Source organism: Aspergillus costaricaensis (genome assembly GCF_003184835.1).
Source record: "Aspergillus costaricaensis CBS 115574 unplaced genomic scaffold BO79scaffold_21, whole genome shotgun sequence".
NCBI classification, from domain to species: Eukaryota; Fungi; Ascomycota; class Eurotiomycetes; order Eurotiales; family Aspergillaceae; genus Aspergillus; species Aspergillus costaricensis.
Genome location: NW_020291821.1, coordinates 103553 through 130987, shown reverse-complemented (window position 1 = coordinate 130987; position 27435 = coordinate 103553). Strand labels below are relative to the sequence as shown.

The 27435-nt window shown below is 50.9% G+C and overlaps 9 protein-coding genes across 9 annotated transcripts; 4 read left to right on the top strand and 5 right to left on the bottom strand.

Moving 5' to 3' along the window:
* Window positions 1-576: 576 nt before the first annotated feature.
* Window positions 577-2867, bottom strand: BO79DRAFT_197322 (purple acid phosphatase family protein). Its single transcript, XM_025681259.1, has 4 exons — window positions 2346-2867; window positions 1602-2297; window positions 1112-1552; window positions 577-1062 (listed from the first exon to the last, which is right to left on the bottom strand). The coding sequence occupies exons 1-4, from the start codon at window positions 2699-2701 to the stop codon at window positions 711-713; spliced, it is 1845 nt and encodes a 614-aa protein (XP_025538151.1). The 5' UTR covers window positions 2702-2867; the 3' UTR covers window positions 577-710.
* A 1192-nt stretch (window positions 2868-4059) lies between these two features.
* Window positions 4060-6879, bottom strand: BO79DRAFT_197318 (sexual differentiation process protein Isp4; the record flags this gene model as incomplete). Its single annotated transcript, XM_025681258.1, has 10 exons — window positions 6757-6879; window positions 6396-6694; window positions 6056-6330; window positions 5802-6004; window positions 5593-5751; window positions 5439-5536; window positions 5052-5381; window positions 4819-5001; window positions 4185-4760; window positions 4060-4125 (listed from the first exon to the last, which is right to left on the bottom strand). The coding sequence occupies exons 1-10, from the start codon at window positions 6821-6823 to the stop codon at window positions 4060-4062; spliced, it is 2256 nt and encodes a 751-aa protein (XP_025538150.1). The 5' UTR covers window positions 6824-6879.
* Window positions 6880-8014: 1135 nt separating this feature from the next.
* On the top strand, window positions 8015-8809 carry BO79DRAFT_29920 (uncharacterized protein). Its single transcript, XM_025689036.1, has 4 exons — window positions 8015-8244; window positions 8482-8526; window positions 8587-8720; window positions 8805-8809. Exons 1-3 carry the CDS (start codon window positions 8092-8094, stop codon window positions 8647-8649), a joined length of 261 nt encoding a protein of 86 aa, XP_025538149.1. The 5' UTR covers window positions 8015-8091; the 3' UTR covers window positions 8650-8720; window positions 8805-8809.
* On the top strand, window positions 8468-9445 carry BO79DRAFT_29935 (gamma-glutamylcyclotransferase family protein). The gene is made up of 4 exons (XM_025689037.1): window positions 8468-8526; window positions 8587-8720; window positions 8805-8815; window positions 8902-9445. The coding sequence occupies exon 4, from the start codon at window positions 8903-8905 to the stop codon at window positions 9425-9427; it is 525 nt and encodes a 174-aa protein (XP_025538148.1). The 5' UTR covers window positions 8468-8526; window positions 8587-8720; window positions 8805-8815; window position 8902; the 3' UTR covers window positions 9428-9445.
* A 1944-nt stretch (window positions 9446-11389) lies between these two features.
* BO79DRAFT_209752 (uncharacterized protein) lies at window positions 11390-12761 on the bottom strand. The gene has a single exon (XM_025682660.1). The coding sequence runs from the start codon at window positions 12599-12601 to the stop codon at window positions 11564-11566; it is 1038 nt and encodes a 345-aa protein (XP_025538147.1). The 5' UTR covers window positions 12602-12761; the 3' UTR covers window positions 11390-11563.
* Window positions 12762-13951: 1190 nt separating this feature from the next.
* Window positions 13952-16130, bottom strand: BO79DRAFT_29911 (flavin-containing monooxygenase). The gene is made up of 4 exons (XM_025689035.1): window positions 15897-16130; window positions 15174-15834; window positions 14960-15120; window positions 13952-14907 (listed from the first exon to the last, which is right to left on the bottom strand). The coding sequence occupies exons 1-4, from the start codon at window positions 16023-16025 to the stop codon at window positions 14062-14064; spliced, it is 1797 nt and encodes a 598-aa protein (XP_025538146.1). The 5' UTR covers window positions 16026-16130; the 3' UTR covers window positions 13952-14061.
* A 4345-nt stretch (window positions 16131-20475) lies between these two features.
* On the top strand, window positions 20476-22474 carry BO79DRAFT_209750 (aromatic prenyltransferase). The gene is made up of 3 exons (XM_025682659.1): window positions 20476-20683; window positions 20788-22226; window positions 22280-22474. The coding sequence occupies exons 2-3, from the start codon at window positions 20953-20955 to the stop codon at window positions 22401-22403; spliced, it is 1398 nt and encodes a 465-aa protein (XP_025538145.1). The 5' UTR covers window positions 20476-20683; window positions 20788-20952; the 3' UTR covers window positions 22404-22474.
* A 2326-nt stretch (window positions 22475-24800) lies between these two features.
* On the bottom strand, window positions 24801-26992 carry BO79DRAFT_197305 (GABA permease). Its single transcript, XM_025681257.1, has 3 exons — window positions 26381-26992; window positions 26240-26310; window positions 24801-26168 (listed from the first exon to the last, which is right to left on the bottom strand). Exons 1-3 carry the CDS (start codon window positions 26546-26548, stop codon window positions 24806-24808), a joined length of 1602 nt encoding a protein of 533 aa, XP_025538144.1. The 5' UTR covers window positions 26549-26992; the 3' UTR covers window positions 24801-24805.
* BO79DRAFT_256366 (uncharacterized protein) lies at window positions 26780-27359 on the top strand (the record flags this gene model as incomplete). The annotated part of the gene is made up of 2 exons (XM_025686187.1): window positions 26780-27016; window positions 27282-27359. The coding sequence occupies 2 exons, from the start codon at window positions 26780-26782 to the stop codon at window positions 27357-27359; spliced, it is 315 nt and encodes a 104-aa protein (XP_025538143.1).
* Window positions 27360-27435: the final 76 nt, after the last annotated feature.

Here is a 27435-nt window from a genome sequence, read left to right as displayed (position 1 = left end):
ATGAAAGGTTTTATACCATGTGTATCCCCTCTGCCTTTTATAGTTGAAGATAGTGCTGCATTCATACTGAATATTATCTTGGACTTCAAGGAATATTGCGTCTCAGCAGCATTAGTTCTGGGAATGTCCTGCTTCTGCACGGCGAGAGCCATCTCGTCTCTGGCAGAGATAGAGTCTGCTTGGATCATTAAGCAGTGAGATAATATAGCTTGGGTCATTCCGATGTCCTGTAGAGGCCAGGTATAGTAGTATACTCTCCTGCGGAGGACTAGTAGGAAGGAGTGGCTTATTGGGGTTCATTGGGATGCATAAGCTAGTAATATCGAGTAAGGAGACATAAAAGGTACAAGTGATACTAGTATTGGCTTATCTACAGATGTAAGTATGGCGGACACAGTACTTACGATGTTGTAATAGTGTCACCTGATGCAACGCAGTGCTCATCCCATATCTGGCAATTGCATCGCTCGACCAATCCAACATGTGACTTTTATTCATGGAAAGGAGGTGATACGAGGAACTATAAGAGACAGCAAAAGCTACTTGACGACGATGCATTAACCCAAGCGATTAATTATATACTAAGTACTTTTGTCATGTACACATGCACACATTTCTTCCACCATAATTACATTCCAAACATTTGGATCTCATACCACATCAATCAGTATTGTCATTAGCAGTTACCGTGCTTCAAAGAAGATCACAGTTCAAGCGTGGAACTTCTTACCACCGGCAACATGGGACGGCTTCAGAAGGGTCAGCGAGTCACCAACAGTGCCATCATCGCCACGGATCAACTCCCACTTGAGAGCAGTCTCGTTGAAGATGGTCAGCTTGCTGAAGCCGTAGTGGACCTTGTCCAGCAGGGCAGTGATGTTGGTCAGTCCCTCGCCGTCGCTGAATTCGCTGTGACTCTCGATGTTGCCGGCCATGCCGTTGATGATATGGGTGATGGACTTGCCGTTGTGGGCGTAGTAGGTGTTGTTGTTGACGATGGCGGCGGTATCGATGGTGCCGTTGGCTCCCAGAGGATAGAGACGCTCGTACCAATGGATGTGACTGAGTTTGTTAGCGGGAAATGTGGTACCTTTGCAACACTGGCACTCACCCAGAAAGGTAGGCGTCAACGCCGTACTTGAGGAGTAGACCCTCGAACGCCTCGCGCACGTGCAGCTGGTACGAGGAGTAGGCAGAACTGTACATAGGACGGTGGCTCATGACTATCACCCATGGGGTCTTGCTGCGATCGACCTTGGCCAGGTCCTGCTGCAGCCAGTGCCACTGCTCATAGGACTTGGTCTCGTGGACACTGCCATTGACGTTACCGAACGGACCACTGTCGGTGATGAAGGTCTCGCTTTCACTGGGCAAGGTCTCGTTGCCGGTCACATCCTCGGCAAAGTTCCACTCAGGGCTGTTGGCGAAGTCGGTCTCGCCGTCGATGGAGACGAAGTGAGCAAGACCGTAGTCGAAGGAGTACCAAAAGTTACCGACACCACCAGTTTCAGGACCAGGCATGCGGAAGCGGTGCTGGTAAGCGGTGAAGTTTCTGCAACAATTAGCCACTACAACTCAGGGTTAGGAGAAAGAATATCTACCTCTGGGAAGGCGGGCAGCTGTAGTAGGTCAGGTTATCAGTGGGAGCAGTGCCGTTGGCGATGTCATCGTTCAGGTAAGCAGTGAGGATATTATGAGGACCGTCAAACTCGGCGCACGAGGCTTCGTGGTTACCCGGCAAGACCATGTAGGGAATCTTCAGAGTGACGTTGTTGAGCCACTGTTGCCACAGATCCCAGTTGGACTCATACAGCACGCTCATATCACCACCTTGCGGGCCACCTTGGTCGGGGATTTCGCCCGCGGGCAAGGGCTTCTTGTACTCCTCTGGCAGAGGGCCACCGCCTGGAAGAGTTGAGCTGGTGCCGTTGTAGCAGACTGGCCAGTCGTCGGCACAAGCAAGGATACCCGAGTACCAGTCATCAGCGTAACTGAGGTCACCACCGTGCCAGGCGAAGGCAGTTCCTTCAGTGGCAGCCTTGACCAGCTGTTTGTGTGTGCCATGAGCATTGGTGTATCCCATATCATTCAACACAGCGACGCTAAAGGAACCGGGGTGACCGGCAGGACGGCTAGTCTTGAAGCTGAGGACCTCCGACTGGGTGGTGCCATTGGCGGCAGGGATCTGGTAGTAGTAGGTGGTGTCGGGCTCCAGACCGTCAATACTAACCTCGTGGAAGAATTGACTGCACTGGGTGACTGCCTTGACTTGTGAGCAGGAAGGAGTGCGGTCGTATCTAAATCCGTCAGCATACAGCCATACCAGCTAGTAGTGGTATACATACGTGTGGGAGTAGCCCTGCGCAGTGCTGTTCAAATTGCGAGGGTCCTTCCCCCAACGAATAGCAGGCAGCTGGCCCAGACCGAAGGGGGTCTGGTAGTGAATGTGCATGCCCTTGGGGATGTAGGACAGAGAAATCACATTGACGTTGTTCCTGGGATTGGCGGTGGCCGGCTTGACTGCCGGAGGTTCAACCAGACGAGGGAAACCCTTGCCATTTCCATTGATGGTGGGATCGACCCAGTCGCCGATCGGGACGGCAGGTCCAGTGTAGGGGAAACGCTCGTCGACCACCGGACGGGCCTGGGCGGCCGTCGCGGAGAGAGCGACGAGCAGGGCAGAAGCAGCAGTTCCCTTCATGGTCGCGTGCTTTCAGGTGACAAGCAGACGAGGATTCTTGGCTGATAGGGGGACAATTCTGGGGCTGCCCGACCGGTTTATATCCCCCGCGACCGACATGTTTATCTCCAGGTCGCGATAGCAAAGGCAGCGAGGCAAGGGATCACACGTGTAGATAGGCCGGGCAACAATTGGCTTCGGAGGAGCCGACGGGGAGCGGCGATGCATCGATCCAGGTCGGCTAGTTGCGACCGGAGGGAAGCGGAGAGACTAAACTGAGCAGGGGATCAGACTGAGTGAGTGGAGAGCTTCAGCTTCAACTCCATCGCCACTGAAGATATCGCTAGCCATGCATGTGCCGCATTTCCGCCTCAGCGATTGGTCAGTACTATCTTGTCCTCAGGCACCGACATTCCCATCCCAGTGGGGCCTGCTGACTGCTAGCAATATGATTGGCTGGTCGCTGATATTCACCCAGCAGCATCCCGGCACGTGTTGAGGGGTTGGTCAGCAATGAGATTCTTCCTTTTTCCAACTCTCTTCTCCGCATTGGATCCAGGCAATTCTAAGCAATGCTCAATACTAAGCTGGTACGCATGCCCGGTTTCCATACACACTTCGCGAAATGCTTATAATCATGTGAACCAAGGTCTTCCACTACCTGGCGCACGTGGTGCCTGACTGGACTGATAAGATGGTGGACATGACGTCCTCCCGAAAGCTACCAGATCTTGCTAACACACGACAGGGCTGACAGGGATACGACCAGGCTTTGAGCACGTGTGAGCATAAGACACCTAGTCTATGTTCTGTGTTATGCTACACATAGGAATCAAAAGAAAGATTACCTCACCACTCGCCAACAAGGCATTTCCTTCTTGCATATAAGCTTACAACTACTAACGGAGCCTAAGACACCCAATAGTCTAACAAGCAATTCAGCGACGAGAACAGATGAATACATTTCCACGTTTAACCCTATTGACCCTGCACCTGCACGCCAAGTCCACAGCGACGTTGATCAACTTGTATCACCTAAACAGACACGCGACCAGTACATATGATGCCTAAACAAGAAACCAAATTGATTATTTTGCACATCGCGCATGGACAACACCAAATACAATAAATTCGGTGAAGTAATAAGACGGTGTTCGGTTGAATCTAATCTCTACTAAATGTTTCCCATCCCGCAAGAGCATTTCAACCTTTATCAGCACTGAACCCCAAGTTTACTTATAGGATCACTTATAATCAATGAATAAGGCATCTTGAATATGTACAGCTACCTCAACCAGCCCTATATAATACGCGCAACCACTAATCCTCCACCAACCCCAACTCTCTCACCTACTACATATATACAACCCCTCAACCCCTCAAACCCCAAACTTCCCCCCCTCCGGCACAGCCAAATACGAGCACCCCTTATAATCGCACGTATCCTATCACAGCCCTCATTAGCCACCATTACCCTCCAAAAAGGAATCGAAAACAAACATACCTTATAAACCTCCGTCCCCCACCAACTAAACCCCTTACTCGCACCACTAAAATAAATCGCAAAGAAAATCACCACACCCGCAATAGAAACCGACGAATCCAACGCCGAACTCAACACAAAATTATACTTATACCACCACCCCCACACCCTCCTCCGAATCCACCACCCAAACGTCAATCCCACAACAGCCCAACTACCATAACTCGTCCCCGTCGCCGGAGGGAGGTAATTCAACCCACCCAAAAACAGCGGGATATGAACCCTCCGCCAGAGGGAATTCGGGTAGCGGCGTTTGAGGAAGTAAACGGGGATGGGCAGGACGGCGCCAATGATGAAGAAGTAGAGTAAGGAGCTGTAGCCGATGCCGTTGGTGAAGTAGTGGCGGGGGCCGATGGCGCCCCAGATAAGACTCGTGTTGAATTTTGTCCTCGAGAAGGGACAGCTGAACCCGTTGACGGCGTCGCTGGTGCACACGTTGCTGATGTTGCCCAGACTCCAGTTTAGGACGGCGACGGAGCTGAGGGTTCCGAAGATCATGCCGACGCATTGGACGATGAAGACTTTGCGTGGTGGGATCTGTGATTTGTTAGCAATGATAGCGGGATGGGGGAGGTGTGTGTAGTGGCAGGCGTACCTTGCAGTAATCGCAAAGTTTCATGTCCTCTGCAAAGTAGAGGCCCTTGATGGTGGTGATATAGCCGATGTCGAAGAACCAGATGTTAGCCAGGACTTTGCCTTCGAAGACGAACCCGGCGACGATGCGGCAGAAGATGTCGATGTTGATTTTTAGGTTGGATGTCGCGTATACGATTGCGAGCTGAGATGTTAGATTTGACATAACTGGGTGTGGTGTGGGAGTACACTTACCGGGCCGTAAAAGACCATAGCTACTGCGCAAGCTAGTAAGACGCCGTACCATCGCAGTTCGACGTTCCAGTATTCCACGCTGAATATGCAGATAAATAGTGCCAGTACCGCTGCACCGAGGTACCACAGGAACGGGACATCGCGGTGTCCCGAGTTGGTGTCGGTGTGTTTCTTGTCCTTGGAGAAATAGCTGCGCACGACGTGAGGGACCCGCAGAGCGCCGGCGGCTATGTCGTGACGGTTCTCGAGGATCACCCAGACTAGGAGAGAACTCAAGGTCGCGAATGATAGGCCGAACATGTTCAAGGCGTAGGTTACGGGCATGTAGACCTGGAGTATTTGAGTCAGTAGGGATCGTGGGGATGTAACTGTAGCAGGACGGCGTACCGGAGAATAGGCCTTGTATTTTTCGATGTCCAGTTTGTAGCCGGTCGCTTTGCTGACCACTTTGGATGCTTTGTACGTGGCACCGGTGTTATCATAGACTGAGGAGGTAATGATTAGTATGAGGGCATGTCCAGACAGACGGCAAGCTACATACCTGACGAGCTCTGAAAGGGAAGGTAGCCTGTATACCATACATTGCGGTAGTAGCAAGCAACAGCGACAATCCAGATCCAGAACACCAGGGAGGAGAAGACATTGATGATTGCCCACGACGGAATCAGCAGTGGTGATCCGACGTAGGAGATCTGACTCCCTGGCGAGTTATTAGCCTAGCTGTGGCACAGTCATGGGCCGGGCACTTACAGTCAAACGTGATAGGCAGCAAGCCCATACCACTCTCCATGCCGAAAAGCTGATTGACCACCGTGCTCTTGGGGTTGATCCAGCACGGAAAAGTGAAATAGCTTAGCGCTGGGAAGATGAAATCCGGGAACCAGTACCAGCAGAAGGAGATGCAGAAGGCAAGACTGAAGAATGCGTAACGAGACATTCTCCACGTATCCTTACTACTTCTCATTAGACCTTTGACTTCTTCCCAGGTATAGCAGTATACTTACACCCCTTGTAGATCTCCTTGAGCCAAGTTGTGCAACGTTGTCGTGAGCGAAGTCGTGCTCAGCACACCCGGCCAGATAAGTTCCTTAGGGGCCACTACCACGGACCGAAAGAAGCCAGCCAGGCAGAAGCCGACCAGGAATGTTCCTAACGTGATCAAGATCTGGAAGCCCCAGCCAGCTTTGTATCCGTAAAACATCTGTTGTTCCGTCAAGACGTCTGCTCCTAGTCGGACGTAGATACTGAGGTTCGACATGATGTAGACTAAAACGTGCTCCTATATCGAGTACCTATTAGCACATGTTGCACGACAAGTCAGGCGTACGGCTATTCATTGCTCACCTTCTGGTTAAACGGCCCAGGATTCAAGTTGAATCGGCACACGCCGAGATTGACATCCCAGCTCGGAAGGGTCTTCTCCCACAGCTTGCCTAGCGGGTACGCCAGCAGCAAAGTCACGGAAGAGGATATTGTGATGGATGGTTTCCGAAGAGTGTAAAGTGTGTTCAGCCCACTGGCCACAATACAGAATCCTATACCGAGAACCCACATTCTCAGCGTCAGGATAGGTTCTGTTGGGTCATCTTCGTGGATACCGATGCCTGCCGCCCGTAGTACTTCGGTCTGGGAATCTACCTCGGCTTGTGATTGTGTTAGCAGCGACAACAGGGGCAGGGGGTGAAGCAGAAAAACTCAAACTCACCACGGTCGGTATCCTCGACAGGGTAGACACTCTCCTTGTCGAGACCATCTTTGGTGTCGGTGGCCATTTCCGCACCAAAATCAATAGCTGAATAAGACCAGGACCATGGAAAGTTATCAGATCAGATAGGTGGCATCAGATAAGATCGATCCCGGGCCGGCGTGTCTTAAATATATCCAACAAAACCTGCCAACAAGCCAGGTCATCGGGTGAGGGATTATTCTGCCACGGGTTGTCGGCACCCACAAATCTCCCTCGGACTAACCTAAGCCTTAGTGGGCCGTGTTTGGACGAAAACACCCCAGCCCTATAAGGCGAATGGGTGCCTGTGGTTCCGGTGGACCCTTCGGGTTTCGTGTGCCCGCGCAAAAGCTTTCTTGGCGACTTGGCCGTGATCGAATCGAACGAATGTTGCAACCTGGGAAGATATTGATCCATGGTGATGACATGAAAGGAAGATTTTTTTTGAGTGCCTGTATAAACTGTCTACTATCTAGCAGGTGCAATGTCTCAATTGACTAGGGTGTAAGCACTTCTGCCCAGCGCGCAAATGAAAAAAAGGGGCATCGTGAGGAGATTGCATTTCTCCCGTGGTTCATACCGCGCTAGCGTGGTACTCGCAGGCTTAGCGGGTAATGAACGTCAAATCACTGGCCATATTAGCGAATCAACTGAGACAAGGCGTCTTATCTGATCCCTTTTGCCCGGATGATTGTGACTGCTCGGCACAGCACGTAAGGTAGTTGCATTTCCGCGGTTTCCGCGTCATTCGGTGTCCCAAGTATGCCTCTGGAGGTGTCCTACAGGATTGGTGTCATAGCTGATCTCAATTGCTGCGTCAACCAACCCCCAGTAGCTTACTCACGTCCTCATCGCGCTCATATCATGAGCCGACAGACGCAACAAGTCGGAAATCCTTCCACAGGTGGCATTCATAACGGGCCGACAAATGCAGTCCCTCCAGTAATATCCTGTTCAAGGCTAATGTAACACTAACACTCCTATCATCCTGCATCTGGCGTGATGCCTGTCTCCAGACAGACCTGTGGGCTCCTTCGCTGGTCACTTTGCCCCAACCAACGAGAGCGAAGCCGAACCTCCCGAGTGATCTTGGCATTCAGTTGGAGAGGGGTTACTGATAGAAAGGCGAGGTTGGAGCTTAGTAGGTAGCAAGCAGGCGGGTATCAGAATTGCCGGTCGCTCAAAGAAGGTTAGTCACGCCGTAGAGTAATTTCGGACGAGTCCACAACTTCATCGTCTTTTACTTGTTTTGTCGGCGTTAAGTCCAGGCTTCGGGGATATTGTTGAAAGTTCTTGATTCCCTGGTATTCCTGGATGGGACTGCGAGCAGGCCTTTCCACCGGATGTGTGGTATCATGCCTCGGGCCTTCTGATCCGTCGTCCCACTCGACGAACGGTCTTGGACAACTCGATCATTCCCTTCAGCCTTACGGCAAGGCTGACAGATCAAGCATTGATTGCGTAATAGTATGTGTCTGCTCTTAACTGACGACCGGGGCTGGCCAGTCCATCGTTGAGTGATGATAAATGCGATTCGGAAAGCAGCTTTCCGAGCAGCCAGGGTTGTGAAGTTGATGTAAAAGATCACATCTTCGTTAATGGCAACTAGCTAGTCGCACTATCATGCCCTGGGGTTAATACCTTCCCACGAAACTGGTCATACCGACAACTGCTGCTAACGCTAAGATGCGGTTGATATAACAGATTTGTGCCATGTGGACCAGGGACTGGTTTCACAGTGAATCATTTGTATGTAACGATATTTCTCTATCCAAGCTCACTAATATAGAGTAACATGACTTTATTTAGCTATATAATCGGGATGTACTGCTTGCCAGTCTATCATGTTCTTCATATCGCCGGGTGGAATGAGTAATCATTCCAGCGCCGAAAGAAGCCAGATTAAGCGACCCCGGGCAAGATAACCTTTCCAACAAAAGCGGGTGAGCCACGAATATGGAAAGCTTGTTATGAGGAGGACTATCACATGTTCGACATGCTGACATCACTCTGTCTATGTACTAAAGGGGTTTTAATTGTTCGTCTCTCGGTGCAGTTGTCTTTTGAAAATATCAGAGCTCATAATAACTATTAATCGGGAATATAATATACATCGTGAAGAAGAATGTCTTCAGCAGCAACAAACACACAACAACAATCCACCCCGTTCCCCTCCGCAACATCAGAAACAACGGCATCAGATCGCTCCGCTACAGATACACAGCATGACCCCCAACTTTTCCAACCGCATTATTTCTTCTTCTATGGCAGCCTCAGCGACCCTTCCTTCTTAGCAAAGGTGCTCAATCGTCAAGATAAACCGGCCGTCCGGCCAGCGATGATAATGGAACACGGAATGAGAATGTGGGGTGAATTTCCGGCGCTGTTGGACGGATGTCCCGAAAAGCCGATTTACGGGGTCGGGTATAAGGTGCGTTCGCAGGTGGAGGAGGATCGCTTGGCAGAGTATGAGACGGATATGTATCGGAAGAAAGGGTGTCTTATTGAGTTTAGGGATGGGTCGAAGGTCCCTGGGGTGACATTTGTGTGGAATGCGGATCCGGGGCTCTTGAAAGAGGAGGGCTTTGATATGAAGGACTGGTTGTTGGAGCAGAAGGACAGTCGTGGGGAGGGTGAGGTGGGAATATGAAGAATTTGGATGTGGGTGTTCCTCTGTGATATCTCGTCAAATGATGATTGAGCTTCTTTTAGCATCCTGTACTAATGCTGTCTCAGATCGGTTTCTGACGAAATGGAAGATCGAAGCTCCTTTTTGTACGAGTATCGTTTCCTCCAGACGTAGCCTGCTCGGCCGCATCATTCGCTTCGTTTTTATTGATGGTACTCTCGCCGCGCTGATGACTCTCGTCTCCCTCATGTCTCTGGTGTAACCTGTGCTTCGCACCGTCCACCTTCTCTTGCAATGCGCGCACCTTTCGCTTCGCTCGCGTGTAACCTTCTATACCTGCCAAGACAGCGTATGACTTGCTGATTGAGACGTGTGACATGTCGACACCTTGATCTTGTAGCGAATGGATGAAGGCGCGGAAGTTGGCGGCAGGGGGACGATAATGGCCACTGTTGATGTCAGCTGAGGCACTAGAGCATAACGAGGGTATATACCTCAAGGGCGCTAGACTACGTAGCTGTCCGTTTCTTATTCTAATCAACCCAGCAGCTGCGATGCGAGCCCCTCGCAGAAATGAAGAGTGCTGAAAGGCCCCGGACTCTTTGATGCCCACAAACAGCCGGAAGGTAGTATCAGCAACCTGCCTTGTTAGCTGCACGGCCCAGAACATAGCGCAGAATAACGAAGCAACAGCGACAGACTTACAAAGATCCACATATCCTCCTTCTTCGACGACTTGCCCTTCAGGGTCTTGAGGATCGTTCCCGGACTGACATGCGCTAACTTCTGTCCCACCTTTGTCGCCTGATAATCATCCTTCTCCTGCTTCCCCAAAGCATCCTCATGTTCACTAAGCGAGCTATATCCTGACGATGACTCCAACGAGTCACTCATCTCCGACAACACCGGACTTCCATCGTCCGTATTCCCCCTAAACCTCGGCGCGTCCTCTTCAACATGGACAACACCCCTCAAACTATCCTTGAACCGGGCATTATCCGTCCAAATAAGCTCCCCATTCTTCGCCCACCGAAGCTTCCCCGCCTCATCCACCTCAACCAGATAATTCATCCGCTCCTCTCGCGACAAATACCTCACCTGCTGTCTCTCCAATTTCTCTCTCGGACACTGAGGCAAATCCAACCCACTTCCCTCCCCATAATCCAACCAGTAAAAGAAATTCTGATTCGTAGGCGAATTCTTCCAATAGATATGATAAACCCGCAAATTACTCCCATGTCGATGTTTCAAGTCCACCATCTCCAGAAAGTATTGCAAATCCATCATCTTGGCCGTAGTGCCAGCCGGGAGATCATGGTGGAGAATACTGGGCGAGGAGCCCTCCGTCCTTGAGACATTTTCTCCCATAGTATGACTACCCGTCCTAGCTGTCTTCGACTCGAGATCCTCATCGTCATCCCCCCCAGCTCGCTTCGCGACACTCACAGCGCGGAGCCAATTCCGACGTGCGTTCGCGGTGCTATCCACATCTTCAGCTGGCGCAGATGGTCGGTGTAGTTGTCGCCATTCTGCTTCTTTCACGGCCTGGTACAGCGACAAGACAACATCATTTAGCATGGTTCATAGAAAGCGCAGGGTCCGGGAAGAGCCTACATCTTTCCATCGTGACGTCGACGCAGAGAGATCTAGTCCGTGAAGTTCCCGTCGCGTGCGATAGCCGCGATATATCCTCTATATCATGAAGTTATTGTTAAGAGTATTGCAGAATGTAGCGAGAGTAGAGGCCGACCTGGATGGTTTGCGCCGCCCTCGCTTGCTTCTCGGTGACGTCATGGTCAGGGACATGGCGGGCAGCTGCGGTCGCGGGGTCCACAGACCCGCTGGTGCTGCTGGGTTCCACGGCAGATGCCATGGATTGGATTATGGGTGTAGGTGATGTTCGTTTAGGGGAGATGCTCTGGAGCCTGTGGTAGGTAAGAGTGAAGAGAGGATCATGAGCAGAAAGAGCAGCTTGAAGACGGGAAAGAAAAGATTGATTGTCATTACGCCGAGCCAAGCCTGGGCGTTGGCGGGGCTGTGTAGATCCTGCCAAATGCCAATTCATTGTACTACTTGTATGTAGCTGTCAACCAAAGGATAGTTGGGACTATTCACAGTAACATAGACCCACTAAGTAGCCACTCTGGCTAAAATTATCTAAACAGTCACTCTCCTCGCTCGAAGATACTCATAATCCGGCATCGCATCACTGACCGCCTTCTCGATCAACTGCGCCATTTCCTCCCCAAACTCCAATTGCCACTTCTTAACCTCAGTGGGTATATCCACTACGGCTGGCTCTTTGCTCTTCATGACACCTGACGATTCATTCAATGTCGACAACATAACAGACTTTCCTGTATCCCAGTCAAACACGCCCTGGGAGGCCCCATTCGGTCGTGCGACGCTATCCGCATGCACCCCGCTCTCCCATTGGAATTGAAGCTTGCTAGGGTCGAGTCCTGCCAATCGACAGAACTTGGTGATAGCATCCGGGTTGTGGACCACATCGTAGGCGTCCAGAAGGAGCGGAGTTGAGCCGGTTTGCTCGAGGGACCAGTCGAAGAGTGACCGGGTCCAGTGGAGGGTCATGTTGGTGAGTAGAGTTCCGGGTAGTATCTTGGTGTCCATGACACCCATATCGGAGATCTTATTCATGGCACGACAGAAAGAGGGAAATACTATGGCTGGATGGCGGATGATGAATGCCATTGTCCATGTGCGGAGGTACTCGTCCGGAAGGACGGTTTTGTTGTTGGTGGAAAACGTCCTCGTCGTACCATACGAGCTAGGGACGTTGACGTGGAAGGTGGAAAAGTCATAAGGGCCCTTCTCGGGTCCGTGTATAGCTTGCATGAAGGCCATGGGGTTGGAGAGCCAGAAGGAGTGCTCCTTGGCGAACATGGTCTTGTTCTCCCGCTCAGCTAGAGCGCAGGTCTCCTCTAGATGGTCAAAGCATTCTTGGAAGGTTGATTGGACCTCGTGTTTCGCTTCATCGGTCCATTCAGAGGGGGCCTGTGTGAGGCGTCCGTCTTTAGCAACGGCGTGAAAGGCGTTGTAGAAGAAATAGCCGCCCCGATCGGCTGCGAATGCGTTGGGTTGGCCGGGGATGTTGAGGATCTTCAGAAGCAGATTGGACGCAGTGCGGGGAACGCTGACCAAGAGAAGACGGCGAGGTGAGTTGTGGCTTTCCATGATTGTCGAATCGATTGATTGATAAGTTCAATCTAGGTTATACCAGGGCCGTTCCTTATTCTCTGGTGTCTAGATTGGCTGCGGACAGAGCAATTGGAAGCTTAGAATATTGGCTCATTTTGGAGCTATATGGCGTGATCAGGTACGTACTATATATATGTTAGCTTGAATAGCTGCCAGGGGATCTACCCTGGACCGTTGCAACAACCTGCAGCGGAGCTTCGCGCCTTTCAAAGCTCCGAGAAGTGGAGGCCCCAAGACAGCGTCGCATTGGACTAGCCCTGAGAGGTAAAGCCGGGATGCAGACATGGGGAGAGTACGGATTTCGGCTTTAGGAACGTCCGAAAACCTGCTGTCAGTGAAAAATGGGGTATAGTAGAGTATGCTATGTGGATAGAATCCCCAGCCGATAATAATGGACAAATCCCGGTCCGGGACGATTGTAGTATGACAAGCCGCAGATCACCGTTGGAGTGGAGACAGCAGGTGCCGATTGAGTAAAAAGGGATTTGCTGCCGATTTGTTCCAGGTCTCGCCATTTGTGGTGGCGGCTTTGACTCCGTTCAGCTGGAAGTTGATCGTTAGCAGTTGAACCTCCGGACATAAGAAACCCGAGCTTGACGGTTGCGTGCTGGAAGCTGGATAAGCACTTACTCGAAAGAGTCGGTCCAAACAACTCCGAGGATTTCAATAAACTGCCTAGTATCTGGCTGCTAGAAGATATGCATCATGCAATGATCAATATACATTACCTTAGATGAAGCCTTGCATGCTCGTATAATGATGGCTCGTCGTATGGGATTCATTCAGGTATTCCGGAGCCCGATAACTGCCAGGGCATACTGATCGCAGTAGCTGGCCCAATTGCTGGAAGATCTCTGCAATAACAAGTGAGAGGCACAAATAGTAGAGACGCATTACTTGACAACTTAAGTAACTATAGGAATAAGTACTCGTGTGAGGTGCAATGGCAATGTACGGAGGAATGATGTTTCAGTCATGTAGTATTTCCACTTCATGTGGTGAAATGCGGAGTATAGCTTGAATGTAAATTTAGATTCCGCCTAGCATATTCATAAAGGCTATGAAGAGGTCCTAACATAGTCGGCATGTGATACGTTGACACTCCGTGATTGGGGATATTGAGTCGGGTGTGGCCTCAGTATAATCGAAGCCTGGGCTGCCTGTCGATCCCGGATCCCGGATCGTGACTCAAGTAAAAATCCAGATTCGGCTCTCATGAGTGTGCACCATAAAGGTACTTTATATGGTGGTGACCACGTTTGCTAAGTCGTGGAATTCCGAGTGTTGACGAGAATGTAAGGCATATTACCTTGACTGTCAAACTCAGATGACGGCACCATGTCAATGAAGAAGACAAGCTTTTGGTTCCGAAATGCAGAGAAAGGAGTGGTGGATCGATTGACCTCCATAAACCCTTATTGTTGTTCAGTCTCACATCACGCTGTCGCTTCAGACACTGGCTCGGCCTGTGCTTTCAGCATCTGGTCCGGCACATCAGCTTTGGTGCCTTGGGATTTCTCTTTGGCTGCAAGCTTTGCCTGTCTATGAAGAGCACGCGGAGCCATGCTACCTGTTTTGGCAATGGCCAAATTCCGCTTGCGCCGACTGTGCCAGGGTCCATCATCCGATTGCCGGATATAATATCCTAGATCAGCAGTCGGATCCCACTCTGTCTGGGAAACGCCAATTCCCAACCATGAGAATCGATTTCCATTGTACTTGATATCCCAGTCATCAGCACGTGGCTCTCTCATTGCCTCAAGATAGTGTAGAGTGCTTCCAGGCCAAGTCGTGGGAACGCGACCGCCGATGGTATGGTTGTTGTGGGAGTTGCGGCAATTATCCGTCCAAACGGCTTTTTGCATGAAGGAGCCGACATGCTCCTTGAACTCAGCGCAGACATCCCGCTTAAGAGCCATGCTATGAATGGGCTCCGTTTGGTAACGGTCGATAAAGGAACAGATGTAGTCTGCTTGAGCTTCAATCGCGACCATGGTCGGACCATTGGAAACAGGCGTGTAGGGGCCAAGCATGGTAAAGGTGTTGGGGAACTCGGCAATACCTATTCCCATGTAGCCCATGATCGACTCGGCCCATTCTGTCTGCAGGTTGCGACCATTGGGTCCAATGACAGGGTAGCGCGGTATGTAGGAAGTGTCAAACCCGGTGGCACAGATGATGATGTCGCCTTGATGCTCCATCCCGTCTTCGCTGACGCACCCAGATGGTGTTACGGATGTCACACCACCGTAGACCACGTCGACGTTCTCTTTTTTGAGGGTCTACCACGCGTGTTAGTATCACCTTGAACAATCAGGGGTGTGGAGTCCTCACATTTAGATACCTGAAGCCCGATGGCACCACACGCTTGCAACCAACAGAGAAGTTCGGTATCAAACGGTCTTCCATTTCTTGATCTTGAAAGGCGTTCTTCATCACCGATGTCAGGAGACCTTTGGCCTGCTCCTGAAGTATAGTATCCTTGAGATACATGGCTGTTCGTAATAGTCAGCAACAGTCACTGTCAATACGGGTACTGTCAACGTACTGAAGATACTATTCATCGTCCGTTCATTATCCCTGCGCAGTTCTGTCACACTCTCTGGATTGTTCACAAAGTGCTCAATCTGCTCCTCGGGGAACTTGCCCGCCTCGGTGCTAATATCCGGCAGCAGCCACGTTGGCGAGCGGATAAAGATTTTCACATTGTTAACAATAGGTTGAATGGCAGGGAGAATCTGAACAGCTGATGAACCCGCCCCGATCAGCAAAACATTCTTCCCTCCGAGCGATACGCTCTCATCGTACATCGCACTGTGTAGCTTAATGCCCTTGAAATCGCCCAATCCCGGAATTTCGGGCCAAGCAGGCTTATTGAGATAGCCCGTCGCATGAATCAGAATGTGACACCAGTCATGTACTGTGCGACCCGTTTTCAGGTCAGTCGCCGTCACTTGCCACTGGCCGGACTCCTCGATCCAGGTGGTTTCGGTGACGATGTGCGAAGTGTGGATGTATTTCCGCAGGCCGTACTTGTTCGCAAAATCATTAAAGTACCCTCTAATTTCGCTGGACCCCGCGTATACAGATGACCAGTCTGCTTTGGGTTCAAAGGAGTAGACATAGTTGTGGGAGGGAACATCACAGGCGCAGCCTGGGTAGCGGTTTTCGTACCAGGTGCCAGAGACCTCAGGGTTCTTCTCGTAGATCTGCATTCAAGGTTAGAAGAGCAGGTATAGAGAAACAGGGAATAATACTATAGGTAACGTACAGTGAGATCGTAGTTCTGGAAAGACCTCTGCAGCTTGTATGCCAGACACAACCCAGAAGCACCTGCACCCACGCAGACCACCTTGACATGTCTCTCGTTGTGAATAGCTTCCGCTCGAATAGGATCCATTGTGAGTAGGCTTTTCTTCCTTGTCAGTGTCAGTGACCCCAACACAAGAGGAAGAGCGAAACAGTCAGGAGAAGAGCGAAACAAAAGCTGCAGATGACTGATGTTTAGCCGAGGGGCAAAGCGAGATCATTGCGACAACTAAGACCGTTGGATTAGTATGATGTCGACAAGCTCATTAGGTGGGGGCAAGTCGGCCATGCCGTCACGGTCTTCAGAGTTCAGACATTTGGAGCGAAGACTTCCAGCTCCACATGCATATGAAGCTAGTCGCTAAATCCCGAGCTGGCCAGACGGGAGCGAGCTGAGCATGCCACAAACAAAGCATAGAGTAGGAGACTAGGAGGTATGTACTATCTCCGTTTCCAGCCGTTGATGCTGACCGGTACTCACGGATACTCCAACCACCACAATCACCCTGGTTTTGGTGGGGTGCGCTAAAGCCAACGAGGCAGTGTTAGCGTGGCCCCGGTGGTGTTACATCTTGAAACGGGCTACAATGGGTATGTTCACCGCTCGAGAAAAAATACCGAAACGGACAGCCACGATTGCATTTACGCTGTAATTTTCGATAGATTTACACTTCCACTCTCCGAAAATAAAAATAAGAAAATCTACCAGGTGAGGTCCAGCTGTGGCAATCATTCAGATAGATTTTGAGTTTCCACATAAAAAAAAAAAATAAAAACACAGCATAAAACAGGGTTCTTCCACAGTGGCGCTGTGCCCCTTTTTTTTCTTTATGGAACGGGAATAAACGGATGTCGGAGAACCCGGACCTCTTCCGAACGTTACACAAAGCCTGAGGCAGTGAGGCCTGCGATTGCGTACTACTATGTTTGCTGCACCGCGCATAATTGGTCCTAATGCGTAATGCGCAATACACTCGTCCGTTGAAGTATTGGAAATGGGCCATCCCTTGGGATATTACAGCGTGGGATACTTCACGTATTGAGTTATTCCACAATCTCCACTCCGCTTCCTGAAGGACAAGGAATGGCCAGATCGTGATTGGATGGCTTGCCTATCAGGATTGCCAGTGCATCTGTCAGTAGACTAGTAGTTTTTAGTACTTACCATTGAACTAATTTCTCACCCCTGTAGCAAATTAACAACAGTCGTCAAGACTAGCACGTCTAGGAGGGTTGTACATAGTAGTAAACTAGGTAGCAAACAATACCTACCTTCAATATAGTCACGTTTGTAGCAATCCTATATAATTCCTCACAACTCATTCCGTCTATTTTTCTCACCGTCTTGTGTACCAGGTCAGCACTAAAACATCACCTCGTATACCCCAGGGTCTACCCCATCTCAGCCACCACCACCCAACTCGCCCAATCCCGACAGCTAAACCCACAATGAGACAAAGATCCCGATCCGGACCCTTCCCTCCAAGCCTATCCATGGTCCTAACCGGCTTCCACCCCCGACACAATACCTCCAAGACGTGCCACATCGAGATCCAGTCCAAAGGAAAGGCGAACTCCGTGTTCTCCAACTCCCCGACTTTCTCTCTTTCCGGGGAATCGCCTCCCCGGGATCGTCATTCCCGGAAACGGCATCTCCAAGCATCATTCAGATCCAGAGTTCCTCCAATGCAGACGTAAAGATACGTGATTGACATCGGCCTCCCCGACCCCGATACTAAGATCTTGGGCTCAATGGCGAAAGACCGAAGTCTGGACTCTATCTTCATCCATTGTTGAGCCTGAAAGGGTCTTCCACAGGTCTCCTTTGCCAACAACTACGCCCCTATTGCCAGAAGGATGGTAGACGCCATCACTCCAATGTTCATACCAAGGTACTTGCGTCCCTGGCGCCATTGCACATAGTCCAAGATGCAAGCCAAGGTTCAGAGCACAAAGGAGTCCTTGGACAATGAACTCGTCATGGAGACAATCTGTCAAACCATTGTCTTTTCCATATTGATGGTTCTAGAGCAGAGATGGAACTCGGAGACACCGATGGTCTTTGTCTGTGGCGCGAGCAAGATCATCGATTACGAGGCCTTCGTGTCTTTGGGACGTTGTAGAGGCGGGGGTCTGAAGATGTGGAGGTGCGGTTAGTGGAATCTAGGCCCGTTTGATAGGCTTTTGATCATCTCACGATGTGGCAGAAGGAGTAGCTGTTGACTATCGTAAGTAGATGATTGACGCAATGGAGCTAGATCGGTCTTCTTGTCAAGACGCGACTAATAATAGCACAATGGTAATTATTCAATACCAGTGTGCATAAATTCGCTACGAATTGTTAAACACCCCGTAGGGTCAGTGAATGGTCCAGGCTGAGTACTGCAGAATAGCGGGCCCGGACCTCAACGCACATACTTCCTAAAGAAGTATAGTGGTAATTATAAGGTCTTGCACCTGGAGGCGATAGGATCGACAGGCATGCATAACCGGCAACGAGGTCTTAGAGTAACCCCGTGGTTGATTACGACTCCAGCCACAATATACCGTATTTCCCTTTTACGAGGGTGGCTTCCCCAAAAAGAAAACACGTCATACGCGATATCGGCACGAAGCGAAATAGAGTTTGCTGCGATCGAAGCGGACTGGGTCCGAGGACCTGGGACGGATCGTACCAAGGTTGGTTTGATTGCTGGGTAGAGATCTGCCTGATAACGTGGGTTGAGAGTTGGCTGTAAACCCAGGGACTTTTTCCGTTGCCGCGTCCTTTTTCCGATATCTTCCGGCTTTGGTAGTGGTGGTGTCGATCGCGGTTCCTGTATTGCGGATGGTATGATGGTCGCGAAGGAAGAGGGAAAAAAAGTCTAAAATTCTCCGATGTCCAGCGACGCTCGGGGATCGGCGGTGTCGTGGATTCAGTAAACCCTTTGCCCGCTCGATGATCTATAGGCCATTGCATAACCCCACTATACAGGCAACCTTAGCTCATGAGTGTCAAGGAATTGGGGGATTGGTCATCATGTTCTTGTGGCTGCGATGAGTTGGCGGAGAAGAAGTGACAGCATTTGAACCTTATAATGCATAGTTAGGGTGGACAGCAGCTTTCAGGGAAGGAGTTGTCATTGACAAAACATAGACTCAATTCCAGTGCGGGGAACCGAGGTAATTGATACTGTGTAGTTGCTAGTCGCCCAGACACCGTGTTGCTGTAGACTCGTAACAGTTTGACCCACACTGATTGCGAGTACAGACTCCGCGTGATCAAAGGGAGGGGCCCAGACTGCGTGTCGGGTTGGCGCAAATTGCATTAATTGTTAGATTCGTGGTAGGGTATCATGGCCCCTTCGATTAGGAAGAATACTACTGGGCTCCGCGAATGTCAGGATCCAGCTACTCAATGGTAAAAAGTGGAGGACGGCCTTCTCCGGCTGGAACGGCTCTGTCACCATTTTTCCTGAACCATAGCCCCATCATTCCCGGCATTTGCACCCTCAATATGGTGGTTGACATAGTTGACGCTAGATACGACCCCAAAAGGATGATTAAGGTTGATTCAATGAGGCCATGTGGTTCACGTTGCCGCGCCACGGGCTAGGATCGTGCAGCAGACCACGTTGACTGGCGTCCAGAAGGCGAGTCCCAGCGTAGTTGCTCCACGATCCAGGTAGTCTGGACAAGGGTCACTACGTAGTGTAGCGCCAAGGTGGACATTTCGGCCGCCCGGCGGTGATGCTGCAGGGGTCATCCATCGCTGATTGGAACCCAAACTATGATCGCGGGCTGGTCTCGCCACTCGGGCTCAAGTGGATTATGGGCATATTGCTTTGGAGTGTTTTAAATCAATATGGAGCAGAGTTGCGGTGCACCAACGGTTCAGCTAGCACTCAAATAATCATAGCTAGGTCATAGCATGGTATAGCCGGGGCTGATAGTGTATTCTGGGAAATGAAGTATGCATACAACCAAACCCCGACCAGAAGCGTCATCCCCGATGTGGCGGTGTAACGAGAGTGGCGTCTCCAGGCGAATAATCGAAAATAGTAGTTGTGGGTGTCTTACAATCGGTTGCGAGATGATTCTGAAAGGTCGGACGCAACTGTAACACCACTGGAAGCGAGGAAGGTATTCTTACGAAAGATTCTGGCTGTTTCCTTGACTAGTGATGGAGACTAAGTAGAGACGAGGAAGAGGGCACTGATAGCAGCATGTAATTCAATACCATCTGGTAAGTAAAGTATCTCCTCGGCACACAAGAAAGGGAGAGCAACAAATAACAAAAGAATAGTAACAAAACCAGGGGAAAACATCCCATGGGTTTCCCAGGGCCACTTTTACCATTACAATACCGGTACATACTCCATCAAGCCACCGACTTCAGTCCCAAGGCAGGTAAGTTCCCGGCACGGCGCGGCGGAGGGCAACCACCAAACAACTCCACCCTCTCTAGTCTACTACTTTTATCCAACCCAACCATGGATGTCTTCCCACGCACGTCCCCACTTCTCCCCCCGTTGCCATGATGCGAGAAATGGTCCACGGTACGCCTTTCCAAGAATGGATATTCTACCACCTACGTACGGAGCTCCATACTCAGCTCTTGGCTTCTGCAGATTTGGACTCATTCCACAGAATAATCGCTCGCTTGCGCTTCGATGATGACAACAGCGCGCCCTTGGAGACCACCGGTGCGCCGTGCCCGGCAACTCCCTGTCTAGCTCATCCGGAACCGCACGGCCCATGTCATTCATGGTTAGTAGGAGTGAAGGAGATTGGGTTCATCCACTGGACGGAGACATTTCGAGGATTGGTCATTCGACCGAACGTCTGTGAATTTCCGCTGATTGCTTATAAAGGAGCCATGCACGTCCCGGGGTCTCCTCCTGTCGGGAGAAGGTATAAGGTTGTCGACGTGCGTTGCGGCGGTACAACTACTCATCCCTTGCTCAACGAAGAATCACCACCACGCGTGACCAGTACACTACATACATCTTGAACTTTCCCCGACTTGGCTTGCCAAAATGGGCAGTCTTTCTCCTTTGCTTCCAGCATCGCCGCGCATGCTACCGCATTTCTTTATCTCGGTCCTCTATGCGCTGTTCTCCTCCCTCTTCAACCTAATCCCCGAGCATGCAAAAGCTCATCTTCTCAAGTCTGGCGGAGCACAGTCCTTCCAGTCATCGAGCTGGGAGCAGGTTGACTATGAGATCCGTAACGTCCTTAACCACCACGGCCGGTATTGGTGGCACACCACCGGGTACGTGTTGAATCTGCTTCTGCAGGAGGCTGGCTACACAGAGCATGCGCAACGACGCATCCTAAGCTTCTTTGGCCGCTCGATTGCTCCGCACCTCGGGGTCGCAAATGAGCCTGACGCGAAAAGATGGCCGAGTTTCATGACGGACAACCATAACCCGATCGAGTTGAGCTGGGACTGGCATACTGGCAAGAAGGCACCATCGGTTCGCTTCTCAATTGAGCCCGTGGGCCCCAATGCCGGCACGCAAGTGGATCCCGACAATCAATCTGCAGACGCGCTCTTCAGGAAGGTCTTGATGAGAGCATTGCCCAACACGAACAGGGAATGGTTTGATCATTTTGATCAAGCACTGGCCCCGGAACTGCCCCCCAAGGGCTGCATGGAGGGCCATCCGTCGAAGATCTTCTACGCCTTTGACCTGAGCGAGGAAGACATCACCGGAAAGGCCTACTTCTTCCCCGGGTTCAAGGCCAGGTCCACGAAGCAGACAAATTTACAGGTCCTCGCACAAGCGATCCGCACGGCTCCTCACTGCACCGACAATGAGAAGCTTGGCGCATTTCGGATGTTTGAGGATTTTGCCCAGGATCCCTCGACGCCGCCGCTGGAGATGGACATGCTAGCCATTGACTTGGTCCGACCGGCTGATTCGCGTCTCAAGATATACTTTCGAACGCGCGAAACCAGCTTTGCCTCTGTGCGTCAGATGATGACGATGGGTAACCGAATTACCACCTCGTCACTAGAAGTTGGACTGCGGAATCTGAGGCAGTTGTGGGACGGGGTTCTGGCGCAGACTGGCGTGCCTGATGATACACCACTGCCAGCTGCCAACCATCGCACAGGGGGCATCCTGTATAACATGGAGTTCCGCCCAGGAAGCACGGCCCCCAACGTCAAGGTGTATATTCCCGCCCGACATTACGCGCCAAGCGACTGGCATGTGGTTACGGCGTTGAACGAATACATGTACGGAATTAACAAGAAGTCGGAACTGCCCATGCGTACCTATACTGAAACCCTGCGCAAAGTATTGTGAGTACCCCGTGTCCACATAGCCAAGTGCATGTTGCTAACAATCCACGCAGTACCCCCGACGCTCTCCAGCAACGTGGTCTACACACCTACATCGCCTGCTCAGTTCAGTCGGGTGGTGAGCTCCGGGTTGTGTCGTACATGAATGTGCAGAGCGAGAACTTCGCCACGGCATGAGCATGTGGCCATGACATGATGAATCATGAGAGACGTTTAGTGTATGTAACATATGTTTTCCTCACAACCAGCCTACAATATTTCTACTTCGTACTGTAACTAAACACATAACATATTCCTACCTTATCGCACTTTTGGTTTAAAGTAGATGAAAGAGAAAACGCTTCCTTTGAGACACACCGTCACAGCCTGTAGAGAAGAATTCGTAGGATGACGCCTTCTGGTACGCTGGGTAAAGATACCGCGAAACGTCGAGGTCCAAGCAGCACGATGCAGCGAGTAGCGAACAAGCGAGAAGTTAAGCGTGGGCTCCACTCGAACGGGCCACACCCGAGCTCGTGTCATTTACTGATAACCTCGGATCACGTTGGCCCACGCAAACCCGAGTCGGCTCGAGAGCGGGGTCTTCCGAAATTTTACATCTACCATCGATGGATGGATGGATGGTCTTGATGGAGGAACAGGCCTCTGGCATGCAACTCTTCCATGATCCACGACTGCATGCAGCAACAGATACAGGATCCAATATTGAGAAAGGCGGCCTGAACAACTGGAATGAAATCATCCTGCAGGTTTCACTTGGCACAGGATAAGACACGGGAAATTACCTCTCATGCCATGCAGAGGACTATACCCAGAACTGCCTCGGGCGCAGCTCTAGTGTCGGTGCTTGACCCACTGCAGTGACTCCTCGTGAGGCCTTACTGTCAACACGTGTCGGATCGACGGAGGGGCACCACGGCTTGGGGTTGAGATTTTTAATCATAACCCTTTCACTGTTTTTTTTTTGCTCAACACGTGTGAGTCCATAGAGGGCATTCCACCATGTGCTTCTTTTTTTTTTTTTTCTGGATCATTCCTCGCCGGTTATCCGGTTTCGAGATTCCGCCGTAGCCGCGAGGTATGCTATCTACTGCAGTTTCTCCGGCCAGGTCGGGTAATACTCGGAGGTGGCTATTACCATTCTTGCTGGGAATCACAGTTGATCTAATTCAACTGCAGAAGAAATAGTATATGTGCCGGTGGGAAGGCTGATAAGGTAGTCAGATCAGACAACGACCCTTCCATTCTCTGCAGCAGAATGTTCCATAAACCCAGTCTGTCAACGGGAAGAACAGCGCGGCGCCCGAATAGTTTCCACACTAAGAATCTTCTGGCGTCCTCGACGTTGAGACCCAGCTGGCAGGATCCAGAGGGGCAATTCTTCAGCGACAAGCCAGCCCTGAATTGTCACTCTCGCTATATTAGTTCGACCCATGTGGCGCTTTCGTATGCTACCCGCGCAAAAATCAGTCAACAAAGATCAGCTGAATTGAGTCCCACGTAACGATCTATGTGGGCTTTCCCTACCCATACCGTATACCTTGATCTGGTTTCTTACCATCATGGAGCCAACTTCACCCTGAGGTCTTGAGGGGTTCTCATCATCCGTCCTGCCGTGTTTGGCAACATGCCAGGAATGCGTACCCCGCCACCTCCATCCTGGCCAAACTTTCAGCTCTGCCGTCTGTGGTGGATCCACCTCTCCTACCTATTCGGGTCTTTCGTATCTAAACTCAATGGCTTACTGGATCCACTATGTCTGGCTTCCAGCAGTTCAACTAGGTAGAATTCTACAGCGCAACAACCAGCAGGAACTAACTCACACCGCTAAATGGGAATATTGACACTTATGTGAGCATGATCAATTCACCTTGTTAGAATAACATCTTAGCTTCTTACTTGAATTTCTGCCCAGTATTCGGTTTGATGGCCTGCAATAGTCAAATTATATGCGTTCCTCACCGGTATCTGCGAGATTATCTCATCTCCCTGACGTCGAGGGGTGATGTGATCACCCTGATATAAGAACCTATCATCCATTTGATTAGTTACCCTACTACGTACCTGCAGTAGATCTCTACATGCAAGATTTACTATACCACCATAAAGTCTTCCCTTCACACAGACGGACCGAAACCTTCAGACTGAAATGATTTGATTTGCTACTAGCTAAACAATAAGGAACTATGAGTCTCCCTTATTCTATCCTAGTCATAATGCATTTTCAATACAGATCCGAACTTCCCCACATATACTATACTATGCGTTGAGAAAGGGAAATATGGGTGTTAAACAGGTTCTAGTATCTATCTATATTTGGTATTCTAGAATTTTGCTAGTTAGTATAGATCAGGTAACTTGTATATCAATCACGGTATCAGTACTTACCACGTTGTGAGGATTATCTAGTTTGGGGGTGGTGACTTTTGTGTGTCATGGACATGGGATGATACTATGAAAAAACTATGCGAGCGACTCCTACTTGATATAGTACCTACCTTCCAACAGACATACGAATAGTGTCTAAGGGATATGATTAATATGTCATGCTATGAGAAGCTATTCTTCTTCATCCCGAACTACAACGATTCCCTTTTAACATCCACCACAGGCCCCTTGTACACCCTCCTTCCCTGAACAACATACATGGCCAAACTAATCACAAACACTCCAACGAAGAGCACCACGCTCCAATTGAAATTGTTCAATGTCACCGGGATCTCAGTCGGCCAGAAGGACCAGAACAGCGCGAAGATCACATATACCAACGCTACCGCATTAATCCAGATCCCGTGCTTCCCCAGACTCCACCGTCTCGGGGGCAATGTCTCCGGACATGCGATCTTGCGATACATGACGCAGCTGATGGAGATAGCGTAGGTCCACATGAGGGCTGCGACGTTTAGGGAGATGATGGCGTTGAAGGCGGTGTCGGAGCCGATGTTGATGAGGGAGAGAAGGCCGCTGATGATGCATGATAGGGCGATGGCGTTCACGGGGAGTTTGTAGTGCTGGTTGACCTTGGAGATCCAGTTTGAGAAGGGCAGGCCGCGGTCGCGCGCGAATGCGTAGGTCTGACGGGCTGTGGAGGCGTTGAAGAGGATGTTGCTGAAGATGACGGGGATGAGGATTATCGCGGTGAGGCCGTTGACGCCGGCGGTGGAGACAGCCTGTTTGAAGACGTAGATGAAGGGGAATCCGGTCGGGTCGTCTAGGGCGTCTTTGACCGAGGGCATTGCGAACATGAGGGTGATGATGAGTACAAGGGCTAGAATTCCGTTGCTGAAGTAGCCGCCGCAGATGGCCATGGGGACGTATCGGCCGGCGTCGCGCACTTCTTCGGACATGTGTGCCGTGGCGTCTGAGCTGAGGGATCCGTAGATGGCGGATATTTGTCCGATCATTAGTGCTAGCCCGACGTTGTTCCAGCCGCCGTAGAGACTGAATTCGGTGAATACGGCTTTTGCGGACTGGCGGGGTGCCATGGCCCAGAGGACGACGATCACTACTACCCAGCAGATGGTGTGGAGGGCTAATAGGGCGTTCTGTATACGGGGCATCCAGCTGGCGGCATAGACGTTGAAGAAGTAGATGATCAGGATCATGGCGAAAACGAAAAGGGTGCCTTGCCATCGTTTGGGGTCGTAATCGGGGTTGCGCACGCTGATAAGCCCTTGGATGATTGTGCCGGTGAGGAAGGACCCTGATGCGGCGCCGGCTTGCCATGCGAGAACGGACATCCATCCGGTGATGTAGCTTAGGAACTTTTGGTATCGTGGCGAGGCGAATTCGGACACCCAGTGGTACTGGCCACCTGATGTTGGAGCCATGGACGCCATCTCCGATAATGAGACGATGATGAAGCCGAATCCAACAAAGGTCCACACGTATGTCCACACCAAGCCAGCCATTCCACCGTCTTCGAGGCCTTCATAGTTGGATCTAGTGACTCGGGTGCGTTAGTGCTGAAGGAATGTGGGCTGTTAGGATGTGATAGAGGGGGGATGTGGTACATTAGAATAAACTCCCAGGTGGCCTGCAAGACTGAAGCGAAACTCAAGGCAGCCAGAGGTCGGAGATTTCTCTGAATTTGGATACGAGGTTAGCTACTCATCTTCACTTTGCCGGTCGCTGAATATTTGCAGATATCTTACCTTGAACTCCTGCGCTTTGCCCATGCGATTCATATCGCTATGGTCATATCGCGTACCGGCCTCTCCGCTACTCCGCTCGCCGGCTTCAATTTCCAGCGGATGACAGCCCGTCGTCACCACCCGGTCGCCCTTTTGGATGCTGCCCGCTTCCCCTGTTGCGGACGACATTTTGGGACACTGTCAACGCGTTGAATTGAAATGAAGAGAGATGCGGCTGTGGAGGCTAACTCTGCGACCACAGACTAAATACGAAACGGGAAGTCAAGCTGTGTGACGTGAGGGATCAAACAAAGAAACCGGCGGCCATTTCCGCCAGCATCCCCTTATTTTCCCTGCAACTGGCCGTTAATTCACTGAGCTTTCTTCCAGGTTAATGGGAAGGAATTTTCTTCCCTCATCATGACTCAAACTGTGGCAGCATCCAGCGTGGGGTTTCCCCAGTCTTTGTTCTCCGACCGCCATCAGGGCCCAGGGGCCCGTGGCAGCAAGGGTCGGAACGCACTCACATGGTCCATGGTACTCCTCCCGGAGAATGTGGCCAGTCAACATGGATACAAGACGTCGATCTCTGCGGCCTTGATTTCCCAAGGAGGCGCAGACCCTCGCAATGTGCTGGCGGCGGGAGCAACAGACAACGTGAGTGTGTGTAGCACGGCTCACCAGCTGCGACACTTTTGACATGCCCGCCACTCGATCGGCACTCTTGGCCTGCAGGGAATTTCACCCCCCTCTTTCCATCGTGACGAGATGATTGATAGTGTTGACAAGGGAGACACGGGATTACCAGGATGATCTAATTCGAAATCGGGCCATTAAGGAAGGCAAGTTTGATTGCCAATAGGGAACCTCCGGATAGCCTCGATGGTCATTGGACTGACCATCTGCCATGGCACGAAATTAGGGCGTGGCTGCAACCCTTGCCTGGATACTTGCTCTCTTCTTTGATCGCCCTACTCAACGCAGGCCCAACGTTGTTTAATCGGGTTAAACCCAGACTAACAAGGACAGCTAGGCGCGTGGCATGAGATAGGAATGTCTGGATGTGATCAGGTGCA

What these genes read in the sequence shown, in the direction of transcription:
- BO79DRAFT_209750 (XM_025682659.1), top strand. Translation starts at nt 20,953, where the DNA reads ATGGGCAGTCTTTCTCCTTTGCTTCCAGCATCGCCGCGCATGCTACCG. An exon ending in GAAACCCTGCGCAAAGTATT is followed by an intron (nt 22,227 to 22,279) that starts GTGAGTACCCCG and finishes CAATCCACGCAG; the next exon opens with TACCCCCGACGCTCTCCAGC.
- BO79DRAFT_209752 (XM_025682660.1), bottom strand. Translation starts at nt 12,601, where the DNA reads ATGGAAAGCCACAACTCACCTCGCCGTCTTCTCTTGGTCAGCGTTCCC.
- BO79DRAFT_29935 (XM_025689037.1), top strand. Translation starts at nt 8,903, where the DNA reads ATGTCTTCAGCAGCAACAAACACACAACAACAATCCACCCCGTTCCCC.
- BO79DRAFT_29920 (XM_025689036.1), top strand. Translation starts at nt 8,092, where the DNA reads ATGGGACTGCGAGCAGGCCTTTCCACCGGATGTGTGGTATCATGCCTC. An exon ending in CAAGCATTGATTGCGTAATA is followed by an intron (nt 8,245 to 8,481) that starts GTATGTGTCTGC and finishes TTGATATAACAG; the next exon opens with ATTTGTGCCATGTGGACCAG. An exon ending in GGTTTCACAGTGAATCATTT is followed by an intron (nt 8,527 to 8,586) that starts GTATGTAACGAT and finishes GACTTTATTTAG; the next exon opens with CTATATAATCGGGATGTACT.
- BO79DRAFT_29911 (XM_025689035.1), bottom strand. Translation starts at nt 16,025, where the DNA reads ATGGATCCTATTCGAGCGGAAGCTATTCACAACGAGAGACATGTCAAG. An exon ending in GACGATGAATAGTATCTTCA is followed by an intron (nt 15,121 to 15,173) that starts GTACGTTGACAG and finishes TATTACGAACAG; the next exon opens with CCATGTATCTCAAGGATACT. An exon ending in CGGGCTTCAGGTATCTAAAT is followed by an intron (nt 14,908 to 14,959) that starts GTGAGGACTCCA and finishes CACGCGTGGTAG; the next exon opens with ACCCTCAAAAAAGAGAACGT.
- BO79DRAFT_197322 (XM_025681259.1), bottom strand. Translation starts at nt 2,701, where the DNA reads ATGAAGGGAACTGCTGCTTCTGCCCTGCTCGTCGCTCTCTCCGCGACG. An exon ending in GCGCAGGGCTACTCCCACAC is followed by an intron (nt 2,298 to 2,345) that starts GTATGTATACCA and finishes TGACGGATTTAG; the next exon opens with ATACGACCGCACTCCTTCCT. An exon ending in GTTGACGCCTACCTTTCTGG is followed by an intron (nt 1,063 to 1,111) that starts GTGAGTGCCAGT and finishes TAACAAACTCAG; the next exon opens with TCACATCCATTGGTACGAGC.
- BO79DRAFT_197305 (XM_025681257.1), bottom strand. Translation starts at nt 26,548, where the DNA reads ATGTCGTCCGCAACAGGGGAAGCGGGCAGCATCCAAAAGGGCGACCGG. An exon ending in GCAAAGCGCAGGAGTTCAAG is followed by an intron (nt 26,311 to 26,380) that starts GTAAGATATCTG and finishes ATCCAAATTCAG; the next exon opens with AGAAATCTCCGACCTCTGGC. An exon ending in ACCTGGGAGTTTATTCTAAT is followed by an intron (nt 26,169 to 26,239) that starts GTACCACATCCC and finishes CCGAGTCACTAG; the next exon opens with ATCCAACTATGAAGGCCTCG.